The sequence below is a fragment of the Artemia sp. Qi Xiang Cuo genome, chromosome 20, assembly GCF_049724085.1.
Source record: "Artemia sp. Qi Xiang Cuo chromosome 20, ASM4972408v1, whole genome shotgun sequence".
Taxonomy (NCBI): domain Eukaryota; kingdom Metazoa; phylum Arthropoda; class Branchiopoda; order Anostraca; family Artemiidae; genus Artemia; species Artemia sp. Qi Xiang Cuo.
The window spans coordinates 24951349-24963849 of record NC_142813.1 but is presented as its reverse complement, the minus strand read 5'-3'; the positions used below and the strand labels follow the sequence as shown (position 1 = coordinate 24963849).

Genomic DNA, 12501 nt, shown 5'->3' with positions numbered 1-12501 from the left:
CCCCCCTCTGAGATAGCCATTTTGTTCAGCGTAGTCGAAAGTTCTAGAAATTATGTCTTTAAGGATGACATCCCTCTCCTACATTCCTCAGGGTAAGAGTTGTAAATTATGCACCAAGGGCATATACGGTTTTTATGGAAAGTATGGTTGTATAAACTTTGGAGGGCGCTAATTGGATTATAAATCAAAATTTTGTGTGCCCTTTTTAAGAGTCAAGAGTGAATAGAGGGCAATCAACCCCTTCCCCAGGTTTATCATTCCCCAAAACACATCCGATCATGAATTTAAGAAAGCTATTTTGTTCAGCATTGTTGAAGGTCTAATTTAATGATATAAACGTTTCTTGAGATATTGCTTTATCACCTTTTTGATAGTCCACATGCTCATAGTTTGTTTTGATTTAGTTCAACATCCGCCTAAATATCCCTTAAAAGCTTCATCCTAATACCGGTAGCTTGCGTAGTAGCAATAGTTGTAAAAGTATTAGTGCGCATAGCAGCTTTGGTTTCTTCAACACACGCTGAAAGTTTCAACTTAATTACATCAATCGTTCTTGAGGTATTCCTGATAAGTCCTCTTGACAATCTGTGTGGGCATATTTTGTTTCGGTTCAGTTCCACACAGTTTCACCATATCCCAAATTAAGCAGTAATAATAATAGCAGTAGCAGTAATATGAGTAGAATCAATAGTATTAGGATGCAAATATTTTCTTTTGGTTAGTTCAACATCCCCTGCAACAAGCCCTGTTAGCTTCTCACAATGTTAGTTAGAGCTCACAACGGTGAAAAATTATATCAATGTAAAATGCAAAAGAGTTATTATGACAAGTCAAATGCATGCAAAAAGTTGAAGTGTGGAATATTTTATTTAATCCTTCCCCCATTTCATAATGAGTGTTTGCAACGAAGTGTTCTTTTTTTTAAATATAAAATGTTTGCGACGTTTGCTTTTTTTACATTGTAAAATCGTTCCTACTGCATACGCTAATCAGTGAGTTTTTTTCAGTGATGAAATTTGGCTTGTTTTTTTTATATTGCAAATGCTTACAGAGTATTAGAAGCTAATGTATAAATCGGTTTGTTTTTCTCTTTCCTCCGCGTTTATTTTGCAACGTCCTTCAGATCTTCAGTGTTGCTTTTTTCAATCTATGCTTTTTTTAAATCAATTAGCATTCTGCATTGCTTTTAAACTTTCGCTGCTATTCGTTTTATTTTTTCCGATTGGGTTGGATCAGTTGACTTTAATACTGATTAGTTTTCACTTACAGAGGAATTCCAAGCAATTTCAGCTTTAATTTTATAACGCCACGGATTAATTGTATCAATATTTTAATTTACTTTGGCATTCTCAACTTTTTAGTGGTGTTGCCAATGTATATAAAATAATGGATTTATAGTTTGTTTAGTAATGTACATAAATATCGCTAACTTTTTATTTTGGTATTCCGATTGCTAAAAGTTATATTTTTGGAGACATCCGAGACTATGCTAATTTTTCCTCTTGTTGTGATCTGGCAATCTAGCTGATTTACATTTTAAAATCAACTTTTTGCCCTAAAATATTCATGACAGACTAAAAAGAGCACAATTAAAATACTAAAAAAAATGTTTTTTCTCAAAATGTATTAAACTGTTAAAAAACAAAAAGTTGTTTCTGCTTCTGATACTATGCAAGTTCTCATAATAATAAAAACCAAACACCAGGATTGTGGAAAAGACATTTGAAATTGAGTAATTCAAAATACGCTTTGTGCACCTAAGTTGAAACTTTCAGGAAGCAAGGGGGTCAAGTGGAACTACAATACTGACTTGGAGATGGGACAGAGTTAAATTGAAAGACACTGTTTATCTAGGCCATTGAATGAGCACGTCTTCAATATATCAGACTAGTTTGGGAGATGAAGTTGAAACTTTCAGATATTTTTGGAAAAAGGATGGGACAAGGAGACTTTAAATTTTGTGTTGAGTGAAGAGGGAAAAGACTGTGCAATTTGGTGCCTGATTTATAAAAAAAAGAAACAACTTAGGGTATCAAGTTGAAACTTTCAGGGAGTCTTCAGGAGGGGGGAGGCTGTTGGACTATGACTTGCATGGAAAGGATCGAGCTAAATCAAGAGACATTGCTATTAAAACATATTTACCACTCACACTACACAAAGGTATAAAAGTGGAGCAATGCATAGGAAAACACAAATAGAATAAATGGAAAAACATAGAATACACTAATAGAGCAACAAAATGGAAAAAATAAAAATTCAATAACCTAACTGAAAGAAACTAATTAGCCAGTTATGAAGTTATGAAATAATGCTGCACTGCAAGCTGTTATTGAGTGCTTTATGTGCAGCTTTTCTAGTTTCTCAGTAATATCAGGAAGAAAAAAAATTCTAACAAGAACCCAGTTTTTTTTACCAAGGCAGAATAAACAACAAAGTTTACAGAATCCAAAATAATTAATCCAGATTCTTTTTTAATTTTTTTTTTCTCAAGAAGGGGAAAAATCCCAGAAACAAAAAGGATACAATGGTCAAAGAAAGTTGAGTAGAGTTTGGTCAAAGCACGTCTGTTATACTTCCATCTGTTAGCAACAATCTTAGCATATCGTAATTGGATTTTTTTAATAATAAAAAACAGGCATCCATGGCTGGGCTTTCTTTTGTTACAGTGTTAAAATATGATGTTGCATAGCAAATTAATTGAATCCGCATCATCAAGGTTAATACAATTAGGAAAGAAAGTTAGAATGATGCCTCTGAAACATATGTTGTTCAAATCGAGGAACAGTAAGTTTCCTATATAGGGGTTTTGGACAACGTGGTTCTAATAATGTACTTCTTGTTTTGATCTGAATCTTTTTTTAGAAATGAGTCATTATATTTCTTAGCATTGGACATGATCATCTCTTACTAGGTTGCTAGCTACTGCTGCAACCCAGATTATGTAACACTATTGGCTATAGTTTGTTCTTTAACATAAACTCATTAATTGGATATTGTAATATGTTCTATATAGTCTAGTTTATAGCTGGCTCAGGTTAGAATAGCTGACTCAAGTTTGATTCCTGGTATGGGAAATTTTTACCTCTGATGATTTTTAAGAAAAATTCATCATCTATATAATGATTCCTTATAAATACTTCAGTTACTATGGACTACAGTTTGCTCTTTAATGTAATGAGGAAAAGAAAAAAAAAATATGTCGTATATTCAGAATGTCCTGGTTGCAGCCATTTTTCTTGATTTTCAAGCCAGTATATTTTCCTTGTTGTTCAAGCCAAGGGACTATACATTGCCTATGTAGGCGTTTTGGACAAGGCAGTTCTAATAGTGTACTTCATTTTTTGATCTGATTCTAGCTTTAGGAGTTACAACTTATTTCATTTCTTACTATGGGGTGTGATTGTCTCTTACTAGGTTGCTAGCTATTACTGCAACCCAGATTTATTATAAAAAAAAACTATGATCTTTCACCCTTGCTCTCCTACTCTTTTCGATATTGTCTCAAAATGAATTATCTTTCATAATATAAAAGCTTCAGCAGCTCAATTGGTAGAGCATAAGTTGCATAATCCTAAGGTCGCGAGTTCAAGCCTCACCTGGGGCAACTGCCTCTGCTAATTTTAACTGGATGATGCTGGTTTCTAGGAAAGTAAGGTTTTATTGCAGACTTATAGTCTTTTAGTAGTATTCAGTTAGTATGGGCTTTACTGTCCATTCTGTACAGTATAGTTAAAAAAGTACTAGATGTAGCAATTTTCCTTAAAATGAGCCATTAAACACTTCTCTATGCTGTTCAAGTGCCCAACCAGCTGAGGAGAAAGAGTTGAAAAAAAGATGCTTTTGATGCAGAATATTGTGGAGATAGCCACTTTTTTTGTTTTCCAAGCAAATAGATCTTCCTCTTTATTCAACCCTGAGAGGTATCAGCTGCAGCTGCAACCATGATTTCAGTTATTATTATCATTAATAAAAAAAACTTTTTTCAACAAAATAAGTATTTTAAAAAAGTAAAGAACTCCATTAAAACAAAATGAACAAAAATAGAATCAAATAATCTATCAGGCATACAACTACCATAAATCAGTATCAATAAACAAATAAAACCAAAAACAAACAGTAATTAAAATGAATAAGAGTCAAACTCAAAACGATCAGAAATTAATATAAGTAGGGTTCTAAACCCCAAGCTTTCTAAAAGCCAGAATGTAATTTGTATTTTACCGGAAAAAATTCAAATGAATTTACTGAAAGAAATCTGCATTGTCAGTTTAATATACATATGCTGATATTTATTCCTTCAAATCTTAAATGATTTTGATTTCTTAAAGTTAGAAAAGTGAAAGCATTTAAAAGAATTTTTTTATATTTTTAACTCATTATTCAAATAGATTTCCACAGTGCTTGTATATAACTGTTGTGGTAACCATTATTTTTTGAAATAGTGTTGAATGGAGAATTGAATAGTAGGCTACTACCCGTTTGCAATTAGATTGATCAGCAAACAACAACTCAACAATAAGAGCAAATACATCATCATGTACCTTCTATAAGACTCTATGGCAAGAAGTGCAAGGAAAAAGAAGAAGTTATTAAAGACAAATAGGCCTACACTAAAAACAAACATTACAAACAACCACCCACCATTGATTACCAGACAAAAGCCAAGCCCCAGCAGAGTACCATTTACATAAATAATGCAAACATATATTTCCAGCTTGGCTTAGAGATATCCACCAAATAGGAGCAAAGAAAAACAAAATCCAGAAGTCAGAAATCCTTTTATAGCTTATCTGAAGGCACCAAAAAAGCAACACTCAACACTTTTTAGCTGAATTGGGCAAAAAAATCTAGGCACTTATCCAATTAAAGTCTGGTGGACTGAATAGAATTTGAACAGAATTATAAAGATGATACATAGAATGATCAAAGACAAGGGATGGATTAGTTCTAAGCACCAAAGGAACATCATTGGGTAGTTGAAAAACAACAAAAGACATATGAAAGGATATAGATATTTCAAACCAAGCAATGACTTATCTGTAGAACTGTTTGATTCAGGGATAAGATCCTTTGTTTTATCACACAACTTAGAGAGCAGTATCAGAATGGGAGAAAAAGTTGACACTCATACAGTAGGCCAATAAGAGATGTAAGATTGAACTAGGCATTGAAACCAAATTTTTAGAATTGACACAGGAAAAATGTGTTCAAGCTTTCTAACAACACCAAGATCCCTCAATATCTTCATTTTAATTAGACCAATTTGATGCCTGAAGGAGGAATTCTCATCAAGAAGAAAACCTAGAAGCCAGACCTTTCACCTTGAAAGATGAGTTTCCAATAGTTGAGGGCAAGCTTGGGAAAATCAAACCATAGTACTACCTTCTCAAACAAAACAATCAATTTACATGGAGCAAAGCATCCATTTTGAAAGCAATGCTAAGGATACTGGTGTCAGTAAAGGCAACTAGACTGTCCTCATCCATTGATGGAGACCTATATTTTGTGGCAATATATAATTTTGGTATTGTGGGCAACAACAAACTGATGGTTTTTGGTTATAGCTGCAACAATATGCTGCAACAATAAAATCACTAACACAAACATCTTTGTTGACAAAAGAAATAGATAGTAACTAGTTTTGTAGACATCCAAAATATGGGAATATAGAAAAAATCAATGTTGTATGACCACATAATTTTAAATAAAACAAAAGCATAGTGGGGAAATATGGATTAAAGTGAAATCAACCAAGAAAAATCTCATTGATAGCACAGAAATCTGATTAACAATCCCATGAATATCTTTTGCACACTATGAAGTGAGAATTTTGTTAGTATAGTATTTAGTTAAGAGGAGACCACAGAAGAGACTCTTACCAAATCAAAAGCCAAATGCTGAAAATTCAAAGGAGTAGCACATGCACACTTTATTGAATGCTTAGCTTGGAACTCAAACAGAAGATCATGAAGAAATCCTGACTTCTAAAATTGCAAGTAAACACAAAGAGAAAATGGCATCAGACATGACAGTCTATATAGGTGGTGCTCATCTCTTTCATAGCCCTTCAGTCAAGAGCTATAATGGAGGATTAGATGACCAGGTACCCATTTTAGAGCTGGGTTGATTCCGACAGTCAGGCCACTGACCTCTATCCCAAACAAAATAACAGGTAACACCAGAGGTCTTTTATGGCAAGGACACTGTAGATCAAAAATTGGAAAAATAGATATGTTGATTGTGAATTAACAATAATTTCTGCAAGAGTACAATCTTTTTTATTGTCATAAACAAATGATAATATTTTCAAAGTCCATTGGACATTACTTTATCATTTTTTGCATTAAACTCGTGTTTACTCAGGTAATTTTCATTGTTTATATAGCTTTTCACTGTCAGATCAAATTCTGAAACTTTCAGTTTCATCAAAAAAAAACTTGTTCAAGTTCATCAAACATCAGTGTCCTTTGGAGGGATAGGGGGTAGGTGATTTCAAAAGAAATTACTTTTCCATCTCTTTCTTTATATAGAAGATCAAGCTAGTCATAAATATAGCTTAGCATCTTTTATTGTATTGTAACTAGGTTGTTTTTCTCTTCTAAATTTGTAAGAATGTAACACATTTTCCACATTATTTTTCTGTCTTGAAATTTCCCTCTTTGTTTGACCAACAGATTTGTGTAAATTTATGATTTTTCACACAATTTAGCTAGTAAGAAAGAGAATACATCAATTGATGCATATTTTTGTACATTTTCTCCAAATATGATAATTGCTTCTGGGGCAAATTCCTTTTTGAGCCCTTAATGGGGTCCCAAAAGTTAACTTATTGCGGTTTCTATACTATGATTTAAAGTTAAAAATTAATTAGATATAAAATTTAGCTTTAAATGAGCCCTTAAACAACTCTATGATGTTACAATGCACTGATATCAATAAAAAAAAGTAGAACAAAAAAACAAAATCATCAGTGCTGTCCATGCAAAAATATGATTTTCCTTGTTGTTCAAGATGGGGGCTGCAAGTTTTCTGTTTAGGGTTTTTAACAATGATTATTCTAATGGTATAGGCTACTTTTTGTTTTGTTGTGATATCATTTTTCATCACAGCAGGCTTCTCCAAAATTTCTGCAAATTATTTTACTGTTAATGTTAATTGAAGTAATAGATACCAATATCAAATCAGATAAAAATGGCAATTTTGGTATTTGCCAAGAGAACTAATTGGAGAGAAATAAACCTGCTAAGAAAACAATTCTTACTTTATAATATGCATAATAATTATAGTTAACATATTTTACATGCAGCCTTGCTATACTTTAACCCTAAACCCCCCTAACGTAAATATACATAGCCTCAATTTTATATTTTCAATGCATTCTGCCACCCATAGCTTATTTTTTCAGATTTTGTTTTGTCACAGTTGGTTCAATTTACAGGTGAATAGGTTGAAACAGCTGAGATGCCTTGGGAGAATAGATTGCAAATATATAATTTAGACTGTATATTTGAACATCAGGGGTGGGGAGGGGAGGGGGGAGGATTGGCAAGGCTGTACCCAGGATTTTTTTGAGTGGGGGACAGTTTCTTCAAAGATTTTTTGAGAGGGTGGTTTACACAAAAAAAACCTCAAAAAATGGATAAGAAATTTGTTTATATCCAATTTTGTTATGTTTTTACAAGTCAGACAAACATTTTGAGAGGGTGGGTGAAACCCCTCCCCCTCCGGTTAGAGCCTTAGGGGAGGGTAAACTATAGCAGGGATTTATGCAAAATGCGTTAATTATGATTATTCTGCATATTATGAAGCAGCCTAAGAATTGTTTTCGTAAGGTATACCATGTTTGGAAATACCCTCTAGGCCCCTAACCTGGACTTATAGATCAACTGATGAAATTTTTTTGATGAAGCTCAACAAATTTCCCCGCGGAAAAAAAGCTACTAAGCTAAAATCCAACCTTACTTCAGAGCGTAGTTCACACTGCTCAACTTTCAATATTTTGCTTAAACTCAACAAACAGCAGCATCTCTTTTCCAAGGAACTAAAAATGCGAAGCCACAGATAAAAGGGGGACAATCTTATATTAATCATTGAAGGAGAAATTATTGGGTATATTGAACATTTATCGTAAAACCTTTTCTCGAAAATATCACTTTAATTTTTCTTAAAACTGACACTCTTGTATTTCTGATGTGAATTTACAATCTGGATTGGTCAAGACTTTGGGAATTCGTTGAATTTGATAGCTGTTAAGTGAGTCTCGGTTTATTAATTGATGCGCATTAAATGCTACACATTGCAGCAGAAATATTACAGTAATAGTTTGTAAACCTGTAGCCCGACCTTCACTTAGGAATTATTGTTCGTTTGATAAAATTGTTCGCAATGAAATAATTACTCCTTTTCCAGTGTAAAAAAAAACTTTGTCTTCAATACTGTATTTCTTTTCATTGAGCGAAGCTCGGTCCCCTGGTAAAAGTATTCTAAAGCATTTTATCCGTGGGTAAAACCAAGAGCAGCTCCACGAGGATGAAAGTTGAATATTTGGTCATCTCCCTCCTCTTCAACGCAGAAATTTGTTCCACAAAAGTTGTATTTCTCTATGCTGCTGACCGTACACCAACAACGCAAAATACGTCTCGACAAACCTCTCAACTCAAATAGAACATTAAACGTAAATTTTATCCTTGCAATTTCTAAATTACATCACTAGTTTAAAATTATTTTATTGGAATATAGCCTCTTGTAATTATTTTGTACGCCCCTAAATGTATGCAAGAAAGAGCTACGGCTTTTCTGTAGGCTGAGCATCTAAAAACTTCATTCCATACTTCTTTTTGAAAAAGAATTTTCATTACTCGAACCTTCCATAAGCGTTTCAGACTCTTATTTTTTCTAATTTCACTAGTTATATGGTGCCTTCATTATAATTTGAACTCCATTCTAGTCTCAAAGCAGAGTTGAACGAGAACGTTGAACAAGAGCCGATCGTGCAGTTCAACGAGAGCAGAAATTTTTGTTGAACAAATCAAGCGCGAAAGACAGGTTCCTGAGAAAAGATGACGTTAATCCAGCTCTGGTTGTTAGCAAAATAAGCCCCAATTAGCATATTCCAGTCTGCAGTTTCCACTGCTAAGTATTCTCATTCCAGTCTGCAGTTTCCACTGCTAAGTATTCTCATTGCTGTTCATCCATCTTTTTGGGACTATGAGTGAAGTAAAAGAACACTTGCCTAAATTCAATAGGATATGGATTTTCTCTTATACATAGTTAAAAATATAGAGATGCGACTAGAATCAACAATCCCACTTATCCTACAATTCTACTAGGTTTGACAATCAGAATACAAGTGAAAGAATGCTTATCTTCCCAAAGTAAAGATTGATCCAGATGAATTTTAGGCCTAAACTTGAAGCAAAATTTACGTTTACTCCCTAAATATTAATAATGTTTATTGTTTGTATGTCACCAGCTTTTTAAGCAGAGGTTGTACCTAAAGGTTATCTGAATTGGCATATTTAGGCAGTCTTTTACTGCTGAAAGGCAGCTTCGTAACAACATTTTAAATTTCTATTTAACCTTTTGCCGTACTTTCTTTTTTCTTATGAAGATATTCAAAATTTTACTTAGTTACTTTTTCATTCCGGGAAACCAAATCAGGGATTTAGGTATGTCTTCGTGTTTGAAATAAACCCAACATTTGGCTAGCCTAAGATTGTGACAAGGCTTATATAAAGGTAACCAATACCAAAGCAAGGCAGGTCTGGTGGGAAATCCACAGCAAAAAATATTGGCAAAGCATTACTTTATATAGTTGGAAAGTGTCCTTGACTCCCTGTTTTACACTAATTTGAAAAACATCAGGCGACGTTACAACAATCAGCATTAATTTTTCTGGAATACTTTTACAGTCAGTCAGTAGGCTTTCGAAAGTTCAGAAAAGCGTATACATTTCCCCCTCTTTTTTGCCTTAAGCCCGAAGAAAACCGGGTAATTCTCATCGCAAAGAATGCAGTTACTAGGCTTTATTCAAAGGCGACCAATTTTATATGAAGTTTGGTAGGTAAACCCTCTTTTATGTGACGGCTGAGGTAAACCCTCTTTTATGTCACGGCTGAGGTAAACCCTCTTTTATGTCACGGCTGAGGTAAACCCTCTTTTATATCACGGCTGAGGTAAACCCTCTTTTATATCACGGCTGAGGTAAACCCTCTTTTATATCACGGCTGAGGTAAACGAGGTAAACTCTCCTTTATGTCACGGCTGAGGTAAACCCTCTTCTATGTCAGGGCTGAGGTTTAGGGGAATTAAAATATTACAATAAGAGGAAGGAGTCAAAATATTGTTTCTTCTGTCCTCACGAAAGAGAATAATCTAGGGCGACCGTAAGGCTTTCGTATTTCCGGAGTAGAGCAAGTACGCAAAGGCCCTTTTCCGAGCCTACGTGCCTGCCCTCAGGGTCAAGATCGCTGCTAGTTAAGTACTAAATTGAACAACATATGTCCCAATACAAAGTCTTTTTAATATATAAAAACAAAGACCACAATCAGCCAAAGTATATAGATAAAAAAAAATGAAGCTTGATTTTCAAATTGCCCTAGCTTTGGTTTAAAATAAACGCTTCTGTCAAAGCAAGAATTGGAGATCCAGTTGGTATTCCAGGGAATTCTCCTTCAGAGCCAGCAATATCTAGATGACTGTACGCCAATGGACGGTCAGAGTCAATGCCATGCTGTAAGAAATAAAAGGTAAACGTAAATATGAATAGTGTGTTCGTATATTATTATGCCCAGAGTGTATCCGTCAAAATGAACTTGCTGGAAAATTGGGTCTGTTTTTTTTTTAAAGCAGGTGTAGTGCATTTACACATTGCGGAAATCCGTCGGGATTGAGCAATCCGTGCGGAGATTCCGTCCGTTTTTGTGCTTGAAAACTCTAGCTTTCCGCAGCAATTTGGTCAAATCAGGACAGATTCTTGGCAAGGTTTTTAAATGAATAAAACCATTACTAAAGATTACCAAAAATTTCGTGATCTTATAACATTGGTTCAAGGCTACCCCAGATTGCATGATTCAGCTCACAAAGGCTATAAGAAAACCAAGAAAAATGGTGTAATTTGGCTCTCTAGAGCTCAACAGCTTTCAGGAGAGGGTAAGAACATAATTTCCTTCTTGATGTATTGATGATAGCTATAGGCACTGCACCTAATTCTAATCAATTTTTAGGGTAAATTTAGAATATAGGACCATAGTTCCATAGAATATAACACCAGTTCCTTATGGAAAATAAAGAAATTCTGAAAAGAATTCACAACAAAATCATCATTATTTTTAGAGAGAAAATTGTATTGTGGATCCAATGGCAGGTCTAAAGTGAAAGTCAAATTAGCCAATATTCTTCTTTTAGAACTTATTTTCATGGTCACGCTGATGTATTTATTTGAAAACTGCCCTACGTTTGAAAAACGTAGCGTCTTCGTAGCGTCTTCATGGTTCGAAAAGACACGGATGGATTTCCGCAATGTATAAATGAACCATTTCGCTACGTTTTCATTTTCACAAAATACTATAACTAAATGTAAAACTGAAACAACTAAATTTCAAAAGAGTTTGAGACAGATAAGTCCTATTTTAGACGCAGAATAAATTGAAAAAAAAACGTGGGGCACATTATTTTAAGCTAAAAGCCAAACATGTCATCACCTTGTCCTTCTACCATATTTTTCTAAGCAATTACATAATATATACGCAAGGGTCTAACTGAAAACAGAACAAGCGTTGGTGTGCAAGTTGAAGAATGTTTGCAAAAAAAAAAAAAACTTTAAAATCTGGACTTTTTAGCCATCCATAATTCAAAGACGTTATATAACATTTTTACCCCTTTGAGTGAGATGCAAAATAAATTTCTAACAACCTTAACTCGAAGCAAGGAATAAAACATTCACACTGATTGCAAACAAGTTGTTTTATTAAGAATGGACTATTCCATTAGGAGTAATCAGATATAGTACTGCTACAACAAAAATAACGCCAACTCGACCGTACTATTTTGCCCATTTTCTTTGTGGTTGGCAACCATGGCGTAACCTACTCTAGGTATACAAAGAGTGAAAGATAAGGGAAATCTTTTATACATCTTTTGTGTACTATTGAAAGGTGAAAATACAGTGTCCCATTATTTTAGGATAAGTTATATGATAATATAAAAATTCAAATTATACTAATATCTTTTTCTTCTTGTTACCAGGAAGAATAAGAATCCTTAAGAATGAAACTGAAACCGTTGAGTGATCGTGATATTTCATAACTTTTCAAGGACATCTTTAGAGTATGACTACCACATGCTTTAATTTTGGTCCAAATTTTCCAGATGGCAAAATGTTTTTTTTAATACATTTGGAGATGGAAGAATTAAAAAAAAAAAAAAATTGTATTTCACTCGTTTTAGTCTTTAGTAGATCTTGTTACAAACTTTTACCCTTTATGTTCATAACATTGTTTC

The 12501-nt window shown here is 33.9% G+C and overlaps 2 protein-coding genes across 5 annotated transcripts in view; both read right to left on the bottom strand.

Annotated features, from left to right (window-relative positions):
* Positions 1–8007, bottom strand: part of LOC148940034 (calpain-7-like) — a 73878-nt gene extending 65871 nt beyond the window's left edge. Inside the window, exon 1 of one of the 2 annotated variants that reach the window (XM_089105939.1) lies at positions 7963–8007. The gene's annotated coding sequence lies outside the window, so the exon portion shown is untranslated. Of the gene's footprint in view, positions 1–7957 lie in introns of both variants that reach the window. The other variant, XM_089105941.1, reaches the window with a different exon arrangement.
* Positions 8008–10502: 2495 nt separating this feature from the next.
* The window catches only part of Dip-B (Dipeptidase B), a 41081-nt gene continuing 39082 nt past the window's right edge, over positions 10503–12501 (bottom strand). For all 3 annotated transcript variants that reach the window (XM_089106319.1, XM_089106316.1, XM_089106318.1), the window contains exon 12: positions 10503–10732. In XM_089106319.1, the coding sequence (XP_088962445.1) occupies positions 10598–10732 (135 nt within the window). In that variant the 3' untranslated portion in view covers positions 10503–10597. The remainder of the gene's footprint in view (positions 10733–12501) is intronic.